Source organism: Drosophila albomicans, chromosome 2R (genome assembly GCF_009650485.2).
Source record: "Drosophila albomicans strain 15112-1751.03 chromosome 2R, ASM965048v2, whole genome shotgun sequence".
NCBI classification, from domain to species: Eukaryota; Metazoa; Arthropoda; class Insecta; order Diptera; family Drosophilidae; genus Drosophila; species Drosophila albomicans.
The window spans coordinates 15,962,168-15,979,950 of NC_047631.2; the positions used below are offsets into that span (position 1 = coordinate 15,962,168).

The following is a 17,783-nucleotide window of genomic DNA, read 5'->3' on the forward strand; positions in this document are numbered from 1 at the left end:
GGGAATTGTTTTAAGGCATCGATATAATTCCAACAGATAGATAAACAACCAATGCGGCCTGGACAATCGATAAACTAGCTTGTGTGTATTAAAAAATTATTTATCGTAAGAGAGCGCGCTTTACGAATTCAAAAAAGCAAAATTCCCAATTCGGCTGAACTGTAGTAACTGTTTAAAGCTTTTGGACCAAAACGAATATTCTATGCCAATAGTAATAATTTGTAAATAATTATCATGACACAGTAAAGTACAATTTACGATTCAAATAAATAGGCTTCTATATTTCGATTCAATTAAAACAATATACACTTACAAACAGATAATTTAATATATAATAATTTAACTTTACGCTTGCACTTACAATAAAATAGAGTGAATAAATTAAACATAAATTTACAAATACATGATTCTATTTAACAGGTATTCGATGGCTTTCTGTTAGAATTGCTAATATCTGATGTCTTTGTGTCTTGTTGACATCGAGGATCCCATTCCTGAAGTTTTGAACTACTAAACAGTCCAAAAACAATCATGGCAAGAGCATTAAAGAATATATAAGTTAATAAAACCCAGTTCCATTCTGATTTCATGCCCTGCACAAATTACACAGATAAAGTTATTTAGTTTTTCATCTTGTGGTCAAACTGTTCTAACTTACGGAATGCACTAAAGCAGCAACGAGATGCGGAGTTGCAAATCCAGAGATATGCGCCATACAGTTGGCCAGGCCCGAAATAAGTCCGGCGAACGATGGTGCAAAATACAATAAAGTCGGCCAATAACCGCCACTAAAGGCCAGATCTGTAGTGAGACCCACTAGGAAATACATTAGCAAGACAAGTGTCTTCTGTTTGCAACTGGCGAGAATGATGACAGCTATTAAACAGATAGTAGCACAGCAACCTGCAAAAGACGTGAGGTGAATTCAAAATATTTATATTTTTGCTGAGTTTTCTGTGCTTACATGTGGCATATAAAAGTCGGCGCAAAAAGCCGAGCTGTGAAATGAATCGCCCCTCGAAATATGAGCAGCTAAAGACGCATAAAAGCTTAGAAAAAAAACTGCCAAGAAATGGAGCCGATGCAAGAAAACCAATCTGCAATAAAGTACTAAGAATTTGCATAAAAATATTAGATTATGAAATTACCTCTTTCATATTGAACTGCATGGCTTCACTCATAAAACGCGGTACATTCAGCGAAAGCAAAAGAAATCCATAATTGTGAAAGACATGGGTAAAGACAAAAGCATAAACCGGCGCTGAGGTCAATAATGATCTCCAAGGTGTACTAAAATGCTGCAAATACTGTTTTAAGCAAGTTTATACAAAATAACACCTGCTCACCTGTGGCGCTTGGGCACAGGTAGGCTGCAAATAAGTCCGCTCTGCTTCCGTTACACGTGGGTGATCGTCGAGGCTATTATATATGAACCAATTGCAAATAATGCCGTATAAAAGTGTAATGCCACCCAGTACAAAGAATGGCACTTTCCAGCCAAAATCACTCAAATAATTTGCAAGTGGATAGATGCAAATAGAGCCCACGATCATGCCGCTATATGCAAAGGAAAGCATCCAAGTACGTTCCGTGGGATGAGCCCAAGTGACAAACAACTGATACAAAGGCGGTGCTCCACAGCCCTAGGATTATGCAAAATAGTTCATAATTTAGGAACATGTTTCTGCTTCACTCACGCCAAATATGCCAGCTAACACCAAAGTTATGACTGCAGCGATGTAACTGAATGGTGCAATAAATGGCAGCAATAAGAAGGCCAAAGCTTGCAATGCCAACGAACTAATGAAGAGTAGCTTCCCACCAAAGCGATCCGCCAAGTGTCCAGCCAAGGGTAATGCTATCACATATCCATAGTAAAATGTGCCTGGAAATGTCAGCTCCTGATTACGCGTCCATTCTAGATCACCCGTCTAAGAGTAAAATGTTGTCTATATTGAACATTAATCACTATCATAATTATGAATGTTAACACCCACTTGCTGAGCGACATCAAGTCGGGCAGATGGCTCAAACACTTCATTGCCACAATTTGACATTGCTGTCAGATTATTAAATTGATATTCCGGTGAATAGAGAAGTGCATCTTCCGGACGTGCCTTGACCATACGCAAAATGACCAGACCCAGCATATTCCTCAAAGCCATTTGCAGAATGTTGGACAAAAAGGCGCATATTGTGTAGGTGAGTCGAACCGAGCCCCACAAACCACATTCTGAGCTGTCTGATGTTGCTGCTGAAGTTGCCTGAGAAGCGCCTGTTTTCAGGCTCGACAAATGGGGCACGTTCCATGAATTCCGAACCATTGGATTGAAAGTAAGTTGAAACTACTACGGCGATAAGTTTTTGTACTGATTCGTGCTTCTGTCTAAATTCAACTGACTGACGAATGGACGGCTCAAATGTTAAGCGCAAAACTATTTTACAATTTTGTCACGACTTCGCGGTTGGTTTATCAAAGCAAAAAGCTTTCGATGCGCTGCTTATCTACTCGAACATTTTACCGTATAACCGAATTTGGGAACAACAACAGATTTTTAAATATGCGAAATAGTTGAGAAAGGGAACTTGAGATGAGAGCATTGCTAAACATTATCAGCTGATTAAGCTTGTGTTCTCTTTTATTTTTTTGTAATACCATGTAATCATAATCTTTTGACAAGGGGTAATATAAGTTCTACTAAAATCAGTTAAATAATGTAAAGAAATACATTGCTTAGAACAGTTTTATTAAGCAAAAAAATTTCTGTAATTTTGCGATTAATTTAATTTAAAAAAAATTCTAATACAAAATATTTTTTTCTTTCTTCAAGGTTTCAGATTTTTTATAAAAACAAATTGTTAAAACTTATTTATTAATATCTTAAATTTTATTCTTCTTTTTTAAATTCTTTAATTACTTTTAATCTTTTATTACCTGCAATGCAAATCTTAAATTTTAATTTTAAATACTTTTGATGAAATCTAAGTCTCATCTCATTAGCGTATTCGTGCTTCGCAGTTAGCGAACAGAGAAAAGTATTTACATGATGTACTTGGATTAGCTCAAATGTCAAGCACATTTTACTGGCACTTTGCCAATCATAATTAGTCAGTGCCGAGCTTAATTACAAGTTAGTTGGACAGGTCAAGAGGTCCGCAATCCACATGGAAAATGTCTTCACACCGCATTTAATCCGACAAGCCCACAAACATTCCACAAATTTCTCATTTTACTCTCACTTAGTATTTAATGTGTAGGGTGTAGCTTTCCTGCAAAATAAATCGTGAAACAGACTACGTATATACTATAATTCAAATTCAAGTAGCTACGACAAGTTTTCTAGTTTAGTTGTTGCAATTTGTTTTTTTCAATTTCACACTATATATCGTTTAACTAATTAAAGATTCTGAAGCCTTGAGCCAAACGCTTTTTCGCATTACGATTTATGAGCCACTAATTTCGTTGCACGCCAAGCGGGCAAAGGGGGCGAAGCGGGGTGGGTGGTGCTAGAACATGGGGCAATCTCACTTGCTGACCGGCTAAAGCGGCTAACAATGCAATTGGCTTTCACCTTAGCTGGACTTGTGACCGCGTTTATATTTCAACGTACATGTGGTATGGACTATATGTATATATTGTTATCTGTTTTGCTGCATCGCTAATAGGGACATGATGTTGTACTGCGGGGCAATAGATTCTATTTTTGCTTTGGCTCGCTTTGTTGGTCATGTTCGTTGGTGTTTTGCTGCTTGCCTTCTGCTGTCTGCTGTCTGATGTTATTGTTGTGTAGTAGCTGCACTATATTTCGATTAAAATTTTGAATTTTTTATAATGGTGGGGGTTGTGCACTGAACCCGTGAGCACTGGACACGAACGGGGGAATGAAAGGGTGGCAATCTCCATACTCCATGCATGGAAACACACGTGTGTAAAAAATGGTTGAATGTGTGTAGTATATAAGTATTTACTGACTTTTTGATTGATTTTTTGTTTAGACAACGCATATGTCCTTCTATTATGGCCTATTTGTAACCATTGTTGTCGTTTTTGTGCTCACTCCCTCTCACTATAATACACTCCATGTGGTGTTGGTGCATTTGAAAACCGCATATGCTAGTATCTGAAGCTCTCCTGGGTGTTATTGCACTGTTTGCATTCGCATAGCGAAGCCAGCATGTTGAGTTGTGTCGCGTGTTTTGACCCAACTAAAATGCTTGAACACTTTGTGTCTTTGGCCTAAAAATAGCATAGCTGGCTCGCATGGGAACTGGCATTTGCCCAGCGAAAAATGATGTTTGTTGGGAAATGCCGAAACAAATGTGCCTGACTGCCTACCAGCCTAGCTTATAATAATATTTGAACCGAAAAATGAATGAAAAATTTAACGCACACACACAAAATACTTCCTTCGACTGTTTGTCGTAGAACATTCGCCCAATTTAATGGTCGCCTTGAGACCAGGTTATAAAAATATTTTTATACATCGTGTCCTTCGTGCGGGTTCTCAACTGCATCTGTCGCATTCTGCCACGTGTCGTAACAATATTTATAGTCGAAGCAAATCATTAAATATGCGAAAACTCTCATATGAGACTAGCACTGCCCTATTCCAAAGATTAAATCGTTGCCTTAGGTAACATTTCTTAGAAGGCATTTGATATCAGTTTCCATCAGAATGCAGTTAAAGCGGTTCCTGCATAAGGTCAGACTTCTAGCACAACACTCTACACCTTATACTGCTGCTGAGTTGATTTATTAAATTTTTATTTTTTTATTCAATTTTTATTTAGTTTAGTTTTGCTTTAAATTATAAACTTGAAACTGCTGCCTGGTTTTACTATTTATTTAATTTTATTTTTAATATAGGTGAACATTTTAGATCCTAGACTTAACACTGCTGCTTAGCATTTTTATCATTTTAATTTTTATATATTTAACTTGTTTTTACAATCCCAATCTTGAAACTGGGGCTTAGTTAAGATTCATTTAATATTTTATTTGGTTTACTTATATTTTAATCCCCACATTTGACACGACTGCTTAGTTAATTTAATTTATTTGGTTTCACTTGTGTTTTAAAATCTAAAATTTGAAACTGGGATATACCTTAAGTGTTTTTCCATTTTCATTTAATTTATCGAATTTTTAAATTTATAATAAATATATTTACATATTGGTGGATTCGAACAATTATAAAATGTGATAAAGTCGAAATTTTTTTTAGATGTATAGATCTTTCAATATGATTAAGATTAATTTTAATTATAAAAGTAAACAAAAACGTCTCTATTTCACATTTGTATAGGGCCTAAGAAAGTGTAGTAGAATCGCCTTATTATGCAAAGCTTCTATAATTTCTTTATTCTCGCCCTAACAAATTCTATTTCGCGCTATAATGGTCGCATACAAATAATACATTACGGACCCACACACACATATACACACGCATGTTTAATACCTACTGACATATATACAGTATACAACCGAGACGTTGACTTTGCTGCTGGCTGGCCAGCAAAATTAGCCAAGACTGGGCAGACGGGTGTATAACTTGTATGACTTGGCACTACGAGTGCGAACAGTGTAGTGAAGTGAGTAGTGAGTGTATAGTGTAATAATGTGGCCAACACAGACGACTCCATTTCGTGCTCGCTCTCTGGTTCTGCCACTTTCGGCATTTTCACTTCATGCCTTCCTTGCGTTCTTGTTTTTCGGATTTGTTGCATAGTTTTGTTACATTTTCTGGGGCCATCGAGACTTAACCAAACACTGTTTCGACTACTAGAGTACATGTGTAAGTTGGTTGTCCTTTCGACTGGCCACTTGACCCAATTATTCCCACACTGTTCGATTTTACATGTTTTAATAGCCCGTGAGTTCCTTGTGTTGTCTTACGTTGTATCGAAATCTGTTTTTAATATGCAATCAATTTACTATATTTATAGTAAAATCAATTAGTCTACTTTTAGGCTTTTCTTCAATCCTTAATTGTATTTGGAAATCATTTAGTTTGCATGCAACTTAATTTCAATTTGGGTTTTCATGATTCTCAAATTACTACTTGCAACTCGCACACTCAGGTATTTCCATATAAGCTAAAAAAGGGAAGAAAAAATTGTTGCTTTTTACCGCAAACATTTTGAATCGCAGCCGAAGAAAGTAAGAGAGGCATTCGTGAGTCCGTTTTATTCTTTCTATTCGCTTCTCTCTATCGCTCTTACTCTCTCCGTCTATTATTTTCCGCTCTCAGGTGTGCCACATGGGGCGACCAAAAGGCAAAGGTTCAAACAGTCGTGCTGGCGAGCTTAATACGAAAGGATCAAACACAATTTCCGTGCGGAAGAAATACTGCTCATAATAAAACGACTTGCGCGCAAAAGTATGCAACGATATTTTTAGTGACAAGAAATTTAATCAAATCTTACTGAAATTATCTCGTGTGTTAAGTGAAAATGTTTGAATAAAGAACTTGACGTTCTTTGAATTAAATATCAATATCAATGCAATAGCAAGCGAAAAAGAAAATTATCGTAAACGTTTCGTTAAGGGCATTGTAAGAAAAAAAAGAAACACAATAGCCCCAATTTCGTTTCGAAATAAAGTTTTCGGTGCCTGTCAGCCGACGCGTCGCTATTGTTAATAATTACAAGTTTTTGGAAAATTTAATGAGTATTGATTGAATAAAAAAATATGTCGTAAGTGGAATAAAAGTGTGTGCTACAATATAAAAAGGGTCGTGGAGGTCATTATATGCGGACCGCCGTTGCTCAGCGCATTCCAATTCATTATATCCACCAAAACACCAAAAGCACTATTTCTGCCCCACATACTTATATGTGAAAGTGTGTCTGTGTGTGTGTATGTGTGCATGACACGGATACATGCGACCAATATACATATGAACATAATCTCACACCCACACACACACACACACCATTAATAAGAGGTCATTTAGTACACAATAAATGTAACTTTGTTTATAATAATCAGGCATGTTCCCAATTCCCATTTCTCCCTCCTTACGAATCAATTTCTCAGCTGGTTCTATAACTTGTCTAAGAATTTAGTAAGAGTACCATGAGAATGCTCTTTACGTTTTATTAAGTTTGTCAGTTTACTAACTGCGGACTTTCAACGATATTATTTTTCGGAACGCCATTGAATACAATATACTTGTAATGTTAAGTTAAATGACGGTGAAAAGTTATAACAAATTTGTTTTACAAAATGCTGTAAGAGCATTAAAAAGTTCTAAGAAATACGCACTGCGACATGAAATTGTCAGCTGACCGTGAACTACTTAAGACTGCATGTGGGAGGAAGGCCATCTGTTAACCAAATTATTCGAGTTGAATTTTTCATTTTTTTTTTTGTTTTTGTGAATTCATTAACACACAAATTGCATTAAAATTGTTATTTGCGTTGTTGTGCCTTGCAATACGGTGAAGATTTTGTGGATGGGATGGTAGTTATGTATGTTAGTTGCTTAGATGGCAGGACTTTCCTTGCTTGCACCTGTCGTTGGTATTTCCACCTTCATCGCGTGCGTGTCAAAGCCTTTTTACAGCCACAAAATGTCTTTTCACGTTATGTCTGAAGCAGCAAAGACACCAAACAGGCCACAAAAGTGGTGACTTGTGAGGCAACTAACTCGAAGATAGTGGATAAAATAGGCGCAGTCTAGCAAGAGAAAGGAAGTACAAATGGTCTAAATTATATTAACATGCAGTTTGAAATATAAATTGAAGTTTAGAAAAGATTTTACGGTGTTGTGAATGCTTTGGCAATAGAATTTAAATTTCGAAATTATAAATACTAAATTCTTTTGTATGTTTTGATGTAAGTTTAAAATTTAAAATATTTCCGAGGTCGTTAATGTGTCACTAATTTCCTATTAATGTTAATGCTACTCAACGTTAGAGTAAAAGTATGTTGTCAAGGATCAGTTAATCAATTAGCGGAGAAATTATGACTTCAGTTCGTGACACTTCACATGCGCACACTCACGCAGACACACGCACACATTCACACACATTCACCTATATAATTACATACATACGTTGATACATTCCGACTATCATATGTTCTGGTTTTGTTGGTCCCCCCAACCTCTTGTGCTATTTCCGTCTGCACTATTTTGTTTACTTAAGAATAACACATGGAATTATAAATAATGAATAACAGTTATCAATGGAGCTTAATGGGAAATTTATTATCAAGGACATTCGATAGGTGTATGCATGTAACATATTAATATATACATTTATACACATATTTATCATTTGCATTGAAATATCGATTTTGGGTTTTTCTTAATTTGTCAACCAGACAAACAGACCTACAGCTGCCACACAAATCCGCCTCAGTTTAATACTATATGTTATACTAGAGTCTCTTTTTAGTCATCGGTAGCCATTAGACTCAACACTTGGGAAAATTGGCGTTAACATTGTTGTTGGGATCGAAAAAATTATAAAATGTTTAGTGTGTTCAATAAATATATGAACCAGGTGTCCATAGCCAGGTGTTAGATATTGATAAGGTAGCCCTCTTACTGATTAAGACGAATTCGTCAGATTGTGACATTAGTGAAATGCTTAGCATGAGTAATTATTAATTATTTAGCGCGTTGGCAACAAATACACGCTTATCACAAAATTAAAGCCGAACTTAATGCCGACTAGAACAATGCTGATTAACTTGACGAGACGTACCATCATCGTAAATTGCTCAATTGGCATATGGCCAAAAGTGCTAAAAACCAAATCGATGTACATTTCTGTACATTTTGGTACTTCCGATAAGATTAGCGTAATCAAACACTTAATTGAGCTGCTACTACCGACCACAGCAGAAATGGGCTTTCCATTTTGGGAAAGTTTAGTTCTAGTAGCGATTTGGTTGTGGCTCGACGTGCAATTTCATTTCAAATTAATTCGTCAACTGTGCAAATAATGGAAAAACTGAAACTTATTGTAACACTCGGTATCCTGTGCGCCTTGCTTAATCCACAAGGTACATACATACATATATACTACTATATAAACAAGCAATTTGGAAAGCCCAAACAGTTTTGACTCCCATCTCTCTCGCTTCACCCCAAAAAAAAAAACTTCCAAAGTATTCAAATCATTGTGGGCAATGGCCGGTAATTGAATTAAAGTCGTCGTTCAGTGCAAAAACAAAGAGTGTGAGGTGCCCATTCAAAGGGCAGACCAATTGGTATACAAATAATAAAAGGAAACAACAAAAGAGAAAAGAAACAAAACCAAATGGAGCAAGAACAAAATAAAAAAAAAGAAAACAATAACAGTGACCAAGTCAGTCATAATATTAAACAACAAAAGTAATTAATGCAAACGCAATCAAGGTCAAGTGCTGTGCCCTATTGACCCAAGCACCCACTCCTTCGAAGGCCTAACGCTATTCGGCTTGAGAAATTGTTTTGCAGGCCATGGAAAATGGAAATTAAAGTGCCAAAGTGACGAACGAATTTTAGCGTTCTTGTTTTTCATGAAAAGCTGTTTTGTATGCGGCTTATTTTCCCCCCACACCCTTCGTTTGTTGGCATTATTGTTATTTGTCCTTTGGCTTTGGCTTGCAACAACCGGAAGTTGTTGGCGTATACGTAATACATATTTGCAGGCTGGCTTGCGTGCTGGAAACCGTAACAGCCGCAAAATGCTGCCAACATTAAAGCTGAAAGTCGGATTTTTAATCAGTTAATTAACAGTTGGGCCACGACGATGAGGTTGGGAAGGCCTTAGGCGGGTCGACGGAAATAAGTAATTGATAAAATCCCATCTTGCTCCAAAGCGTTTCAACTTTAAAAAATATATTGCATACTTTTTGGCGTTGCTAATAATTAAAGCAAGTTTTTTTTTATTTTAAAGAATTTTAGGAAACTATTTGGATGTACAAATCAAGCTTAGTGTGTATGAAGCAGTAAATAAATTGAGAGTGTTATTCGAATCTAAAATTAGTGTACGAGTAATAAGTCAATTGGCTGATGAATTAAAGAGACTTTTGACAGAAAGGTCTGTTTTATTAAACACAACCACAAACTGTTTTGCTCGTCCCTTTCAATTGAACACAACTTCTTGAGTTATGAATGGAAAAAGGGGAAATCGTGGAGTACATTTCATTTACGCCTGATTATAATGAATAATGTAACCCTTTTTGACCCAAATTGTTAAGAAATCAATAATTATCTATACCGTGTAAAATAATTTGATTCGTCTGACCTTTGAGAATGCAATTATATTTCACTTCATTAAATTATTGAAGGTAAAACTTTGTCAGATAAATATAAATTATTTTGGTCGATATTAGCGATGGCGTCAAGGCATGCATCGTAGAGACAACAAAATGAAAGAACAATCTTAAAATAGGATAAGTGCTAATTGTGTCTTTATTTATTTTAGGAGACGGCGGTGCATTGGCTGTGATTTGGCCATGTGAAAGTGACGCAGACTGCACAGCTGATGGCTCCAGCTGTGGCACCGAAACCAGTCAATGCGAGTGCTCCAGCTTTGATACGGTCTTCTCCGAGAATTACACACAATGCTTGACGAGCTCGCAGATTGGTGACGCATGCCAAGACTCTGTTCAATGCAATCTTATGCCAACAGGAGCCAGTTGTAAAACCGGGGTCTGCGATTGCGCCGATGGCCAAACCTATCTGCGAGGCAAATGTAGGCCACTGAACGGACTCAACGAGCCCTGCGAGACGGTATAATATATGATATATAATAAATCTTCGATTGAATTTAACTAAGTTAAACTTATAATTTAGGACCTGGACTGCTTCTTTGGCTACGATCGAGCATCCGTCAGCTGCCAGGAGAGCGTTTGTGCTTGTGCAAATGGCTATTATCACAGATATGGAAACATATGTCGGCGCAAATCAATGGGTAAGCTAAGCACATTAGTTTCTAAGTGGTTTTGATTTATTGTTTTATCTTAAATACAGAAAAGAACGATGCGTGCGTCGTTGATGCGGACTGTGATGCACTGGGCGCCAGTGCCACCTGCGTGGGATTAGTGTGCACGGTTGCCGATGAGTCGAGCACTAGCACCACAGTTAGCACCACAGCGGGCACCTCAACAGGCACCACAGCAGACACCACAGCGGACACCACGCCAGGGATTACAGAGACCTCTACAGCGGGCAGTACTTTAGAGACTACAGCGAGCACTACTCCAGCAACTACAGTGGGCACTACACCCGAGACTACAGCGGGCAGTACTTTAGAGACTACAGCAGACACTACTCCATCAACTGGAACGGCCACTACACCCGAGACTACAGCGGATACTACTCAGTGGACTACGCCCATTACTGATTCCACCGTCTTTGCAATCCTGCCCACCAGCTCGGCGGTCGCAAGAAAACAGTTTGCCAAGGCATTTGTTTACAGTTCGCCGAAGCACAAGGATGCCGCTGCTCAGGCCACTTTATCACTGCTCCATGACAGTGACAGTGAGCTGCTGTTAACGCCTCGGCGATCACGTGAAATTGCTGTGCAGACTAGCATCGAGAAGTACGAGCTTAAAGAGTTGGGACCCAGTGTGAAGAATGTGGCAACCGCAACGACAAACACTTCGACCAGCAGTCGACGAACATCCACAAATACCCAAAATAATCGCAGACGTTTGCCGGCCATCTTTAGATACGATAATGAAGATATTAAAACGTATTCCACTCTGGGATCGAGCCGCGATGACGACGATGCTGATGACAAGAAATGTAAGTAGCATTTTCCATTTTTTTTATAACTAACTGACTAACCAATTGACAATTTATTGTTTTGTCAAAAAAAACCAACAACAAAGATTGGAATAATTTTTTAATTTAGAACAATTTGCTGATAGCATTATCACAAATTTCATTCAACTAATGATTAGGTTGTTCTACAATTGCAAATGCTACATAGATCGCGCCTAATCTCTAATAATAATAATAGTACTAATATTAGAACTTGCATTGAATTATCAGCAATTAATATAGGTAATCTTAATCTCTAAAGGGCAACTGCACTTTGTAAACTTACAACAGAGATTAATAAGAGGTTAAAAGAACTTTATTTTAATTATCAAGTAATATAATTTGCAGTATCCTCACAATTCGCGAAATTATAGTTTAGTTTTTCTCGCCCACCGGCTTAATGATCAGCTCATGAATTTGTACTTTTGGCGGAGTCTGAATGCAGTAGCTGATGGCGTCGGCCACATCCTCGGAACGCAGCATGGGGAATTCATCCAGATTAGGAATGCGACTCTTGTCAATAATTTCAGTATCAACACCGCCAGGGCTGATACTCTGCATAAACAATGAATTTTTAGATAAATATCAGAAATGTTTTAAGCAATGCGTACCGTAATCTTGATGTTGGTGCCCTTGCTCAGAAACTCTTGACGCAGCACTTCGGCCATGGCGGTGACCGCATGTTTCGAGGGCGGATACATATTTAGGCTAAAGCCAGTAAATTGTGGAATCTTGTGACCAGCTATGCTGTTAACAATCACCACATGACCATCATTAACGTTACGTCGTTTCATCGAGAGAAAGGCCTGGCGAGTGCACCACGCAACGCCCATCACATTAGTGTTGAGTGTGTCGCGCAGATCGGCGCTATTGCCCTCCTTGATGATGGGTGAAAAACGCACAATGCCCGCATTGTTGACCAACACATCGGCACCACCGAGTGTCTGATCCACCCAGGCGAAAGGTATCGATCACCTGCTGCTCGTCGCTCACATCGCATTTGCGGAAATGGAAGCGAGCTGCCTGATCCGCTGGAACTCAGACTTCAGCTCTTGCAAACGATTCTCACGACGCGCGAGGCCCACAACAATCATGCCCTTGGCCACCAAATCTTTGCAGACGGCAGCGCCAATTCCAGAGCTGGAGCCAGTCACAACAGCCACACGATTCAACCAACGATTCATTCTTATAAAATATACGAATATGCTCTTGTTACTTGCAAGCGAATAACTGCTTTAAATTCTCTGATGTGACGCTAATTTATAGCTCTTGTAAAGCTCTGAAAGCTTTCCAAACATGTGGTTATCTAAAATAACTGCATCATGCTCATATTACTATAAACAGCTGTTTAGCAACCTTGAAGAGAGAGCCGGCAAACTTATCAGATTTGTATTGATAACAATGAATTTGATTCAATTGCCAAAGAGAAGTGAAGAGAGTATTTCGTAGCAATTTCATCACAACAAATCGTATTGAGTAAGGCACGATGTTAAAACAGGTGTGAGTTCTTCATAAGTAAACATTTCAGTTAACCAAAGAATTGGGCAAGGTGCTGACTTAGGTCAAGAATCGTTAAATTCCAGCATTTTACAATAATTCATTTATTTTATACAAATTCTCAGACTTTGAGTCATACCAAAAGCTATCAGGGATGTTGGGAAAACTTTGTTGTATATTAATAATAAATATTATGCATATGGATTATTATGTTCAAATAATTTATAATAATTTGATTATAGTTAATAATATTTCTTAATTTTTAATTACTTCGGATGTGCAATTACATACAATTCATAAATTTACATAACGATTTAGTTAATTAGTCTTATATATGTATTTTGTTCATTAGACCATTTTATATTCACCATTGTATATTTCAGATGGCAGCAGTTGCACAGATAATGGCAAGTCCTGCACAGGTTTGCCTCACTCGATCTGCACCAATAAGATCTGTCTATGCCGTCAGGGATATTATGCGCGGAATGGCAAATGCTTTGCAGGTAAAACGTGTTTAAGGAGTTCAAAATAATATTATATTGACCATATTACCTTTATTGCAAGAACTGGGTGAGATAGCGGAGAGCAGCGATGAATGCGAATATGAGTTCGATCAGTTGTCCAAGACTTGTATATGCCAAAAGAATTATTTCTACGAACGCGACTTGCGCAACTGCAGAAAACGTGAGTGACAAAAGAAATATAAATTTTTGAAACTATTTAAATGTATATTTTCTTTTGCAGCCATTCAGTATCATTTGTCGTGCACATCGAACAGCCAATGCAGTCCCTTCGGTGCCTCCTATTGCCATCCAACGATACCCAGACGCTGCACCTGCGAGGAGTATGCACAATACAATGAGATCACTCAGCTCTGCGAGTACTCGGATGGTCTTGGGGCAGAGTGTGAGACCAACGATGGTTGTATTGTGGATCATTCCATTTGCTCAAATCGCTTCTGTGTGTGCCAGGATAACTATTTCGCAAAGGACGAAGCTTGTGTGGCAGGTTAGTTGCGAGCTTGTCAAAGTAAATGGTTATATTTAAATATATTTTTAATTTTTTTCAAGGTATTGGCGCCGATTGCTCAGAGGATGACGAATGCATTGCCGATAATACAGCTTGTCTGGAGCGCAGCAATAGCACTTCGGAGCAGGCTCGCTCCTGTCAATGTCGTAAGGGTTACGTGCACTTCAAGGATGAGTGTCTTAAGGAAGGTTTGTAAAATAAATATTTCGCAATTTGTAATTTTTACATGAAAGTAATTCCTCTAGCTGAGGAGCTGGACGATGACTGCGTCGAGGATGAGCAATGTAAGCCGCTGCTCGCCAGTTGCAACGCTAATGGCAAATGCGGCTGCACGGACGAGCAGCACGAGAAGAACGGAATCTGCGAGACGAAGCGCCGTAAGTTGAATTTAATTTGATATTTTCAGTAAGTGATTCTTAAATTATTGTTTTTCCAACACAGTATTGAGCGAACCGTGCAATAAGGCCACAGAGTGTTTTGTTGAAAAGGATCCTGAGAATGTGGAATGCCGCAATTCCGTCTGTCAGTGCAAGTTTGGTTTCCAGGCCAGCACTGATCAGAAGCAATGCATTCGTGTATTGCCCAACAAAAAAAGTAAATACTTTAAACAACAAAATTATCAAAAGATATTTGCTAATCTAACTAACTGCTAATATTTTTCTTATTTTAACAGATTCTTCCGGTAGGCCCAGCGCTCTAAAAATCATCACGTTCGTATTGATAGGCTCCGCTTTTCTAATTACCAGCGCCGCTATTAAACAGGCGTACTATTAATTGGAAAATAAAGATTCCCTTATAAAACATTCCCAATTCCAAAAGTTTAATAATATTTAACACAAGAGCTAAACTAATCTAAGATTTAATTGTTAAGCATTGTGAAAAAATAGAAAAACTCCCTGTGCATAAAATACTATATATAAAATATAGTCTATTGATGCCATGCACCTTGGGATTATTGATTTGTAGTTCAAGTTTTCTGAGGTGCATGCAGTATTACGAGTACCCAAATGACGCTTGAGCCAAGTGGCGTCCCATAATTTAAATCTATTTATAATACTTAGTAAATATATTAAGTTAATATTTAGAATTTTAAAGCAATAATTGTTGATGATGATGAGTTGCAAGAGTCGTATGTAGTTAATCGCTTATATCAATAACTACTCTTAAAGCAAGAACCTTACAAAGTATGATTAAATTATTATGTCTAAGCTAATTCAAACGGTTAAAAGGCAAATTGTAATATATACTCGTACGCTAATAAATTAAGACTAAAATGCAGTTGTGTTTTAAATTCAACGATACATAAGTTGCACATTATTACAGAAACAGAAACAACTATTATTTAAAAAGTGTTTATTATCAATTATTTGTTACATATCGTGCTTAATGTGTTCTCTCCTTCAGTTGCACCCAGAAATCGGGTGGCGTAATTATTAAACCATTGTTATTCTTGGACAGATCGGGCAGCGAATCACCTGGCGCCAGAGTGTAGTCGAAGTTCTGCAGCATGGCTGCTGTCATAAGGAATAACATATTCCTTGCGAATGTTTCTCCAGCGCAAAGGCGTTTGCCAGCTCCAAAGGGCAGGGACACATCCAGCTTAAGGCACAATTTGCCAGCATCATCTAGAAAACGCTCCGGTCTGAAATTCTCAGGATCTTTCCAGATACTCTTGTCCAAGTGATAGGCATACAAGCTGGGTATTATAATTGTGCCCTGTGGAATATGAATTAATGTTATAAACGATCAAAGTTGAAAGTAAATTAAACTTACTTTGGGAATTGTGTAGCCAAGCAGCTGTGTGTCGACTAAAGCCTTATGGGGAATATCCGATGGCACAAGGGTTTCAATGCGAAGATTCTCTCGAATTACGGCCTCTGTATAAGGCATATTCTTGCGATCCTCGAGCGTTGGTAGGCGACCACAGCCAACTACCTCATCGATCTCACATTGTATGCGCTTGGCAACTTCGGGGTAAAGTAGAAAGTATTGCACCATCAACGACAGCTGCGCACCGATGGCAGTAAAGGCCGGGAATGAGAAGTCTATCAGGCCCATGATGAACTGTTCGCGATTAAAACCCAACTCTTGAGGTGGACACTTGTTCATCTCGTTAATGTACATGTCGACAAAGTTGCGTTCACAACTCTGATCGTAAGTCGCCAAATAACGATCTACAAATTCGGAAAAATATGCATGAACAAATTGGTTGGACTGCATTAATTTCCTATATCCACTCGACTCTGGCCAAATGTATCGTATCCATGGCATAATGCTGAGTAATCTTCCATAATCGTCGGATGCACGTTGAAACTGTAATCCCATTTGAACCAGTTGCACTAACTTGGCCATATCCGCTCGTGAATGTCGCTCGTTGTAGACAATGTGAAAATGGCAGTTGGCCGAGAACGGATTGAAAAACAATGGCAATTGTACGCGATAGCCACCAGGTTTCACTAGATGGTGTTCGTGTGGATAGCGAGGTCCACATCGAATCAGATCTAGCATATCGGAGATCTCTTCCTTGATGATCAGCTCCAGTTCTTCAAAACGGCGTCCGAATCCGAATTCTCTGAGATAACGTAGGATAAAACGTCGCTGTTCCTTCCAGAGAACGCCTTCTTGGAAGAATATGCCTAAAAAGTTCCATAAAATACTTTATGATCTATAAAACACTTCTATAGCGATTAAGTACGCTGAAATCGTATAGCTTCTTATCAACAATCTGAGACTAATCGTTTCGAAAAAAGCGAAAGTAAAGTGTCAATAAACCAGCAAACAGTGCAATCAATCACTTGATAGATTTCAATTTGGCTGTAAAAATATATTATCACTGAACCAAGATATGATAGCAAACCTCGAACGCTTTCGCCAGGATCGCGAATTTGACCCACAAATAAGGCAGGTCGTCCATCGTAGGCCTGGTTATTTAATATTTCCCGAACGCCTTCAGCATTGTGAATAACGGCTACAGGATATTTGCCAACATGTAGTCCAATAATATCAGATTTGTACCATTTGCTTAATGTTAACGCTGCCTTGTGCAGATATTTGTAATTGATAAGTAACAGAAATAAATAGCTTCCAAAGCCAGGTATACGCGGAGGACCTGACAGAAAAAATTTTAAATAATTTATATTACACTTCAACTTTAAATTTTAAGCTTAATTTACCGGGTGGAAATCCTTTGGGACGATCAGTGGCGTATTTGTAGGATAAATATAGAAATGCGATTGCACATATTGCTAGAAGAAATACGGTTAGCATTTTCGACGCGTTACAATTGAAGCTTCGGCAAATACTGATCTTTGCGATTTGTCGATTGACCGATTTTCTGGCACACACTGTGCGATAGCAATTGTCGCTTTCACTATCTGCATGCTATATATGGCAAAATAAAGAATTATAAAAACAAATTAACGAACGTCTAGAGTTCGAAATACTTGACATAAATGTAAACAACATTAACGTATAGTATAGAATTGTTAA

General features: G+C 38.0%; 3 protein-coding genes and 1 pseudogene across 5 annotated transcripts; 1 reads left to right on the forward strand and 3 right to left on the reverse strand.

Moving 5' to 3' along the window:
- Positions 1 to 265: 265 nt before the first annotated feature.
- On the reverse strand, positions 266 to 2,471 carry LOC117574752 (sialin). Its single transcript, XM_034258693.2, has 7 exons — positions 1,998 to 2,471; positions 1,698 to 1,931; positions 1,347 to 1,643; positions 1,149 to 1,298; positions 965 to 1,097; positions 659 to 903; positions 266 to 593 (listed from the first exon to the last, which is right to left on the reverse strand). Exons 1-7 carry the CDS (start codon positions 2,322 to 2,324, stop codon positions 414 to 416), a joined length of 1,566 nt encoding a protein of 521 aa, XP_034114584.2. The 5' UTR covers positions 2,325 to 2,471; the 3' UTR covers positions 266 to 413.
- Positions 2,228 to 15,570, forward strand: LOC117575259 (serine-rich adhesin for platelets). 2 transcript variants are annotated; one of them, XM_052006335.1, is made up of 11 exons: positions 2,228 to 2,334; positions 10,426 to 10,733; positions 10,797 to 10,914; positions 10,974 to 11,750; positions 13,649 to 13,768; positions 13,830 to 13,949; positions 14,010 to 14,273; positions 14,336 to 14,482; positions 14,540 to 14,671; positions 14,736 to 14,888; positions 14,968 to 15,570. In XM_052006335.1, the coding sequence occupies exons 2-11, from the start codon at positions 10,623 to 10,625 to the stop codon at positions 15,066 to 15,068; spliced, it is 2,043 nt and encodes a 680-aa protein (XP_051862295.1). In that variant the 5' UTR covers positions 2,228 to 2,334; positions 10,426 to 10,622; the 3' UTR covers positions 15,069 to 15,570. The 2 variants fall into 2 exon arrangements, with proteins under 2 accessions (XP_051862295.1, XP_034115285.2); XM_034259394.2 differs by lacking the exon at positions 2,228 to 2,334 and adding an exon at positions 8,888 to 9,016.
- Positions 11,950 to 13,006, reverse strand: LOC117575260 (farnesol dehydrogenase-like; annotated as a pseudogene).
- A 62-nt stretch (positions 15,571 to 15,632) lies between the features above and the next one.
- Positions 15,633 to 17,607, reverse strand: LOC117574273 (probable cytochrome P450 304a1). 2 transcript variants are annotated; one of them, XM_034258022.2, is made up of 4 exons: positions 17,468 to 17,607; positions 17,152 to 17,403; positions 16,068 to 16,930; positions 15,633 to 16,010 (listed from the first exon to the last, which is right to left on the reverse strand). In XM_034258022.2, the coding sequence occupies exons 1-4, from the start codon at positions 17,559 to 17,561 to the stop codon at positions 15,678 to 15,680; spliced, it is 1,542 nt and encodes a 513-aa protein (XP_034113913.2). In that variant the 5' UTR covers positions 17,562 to 17,607; the 3' UTR covers positions 15,633 to 15,677. The 2 variants fall into 2 exon arrangements, with proteins under 2 accessions (XP_034113913.2, XP_051862296.1); XM_052006336.1 differs by lacking the exon at positions 17,152 to 17,403.
- Positions 17,608 to 17,783: the final 176 nt, after the last annotated feature.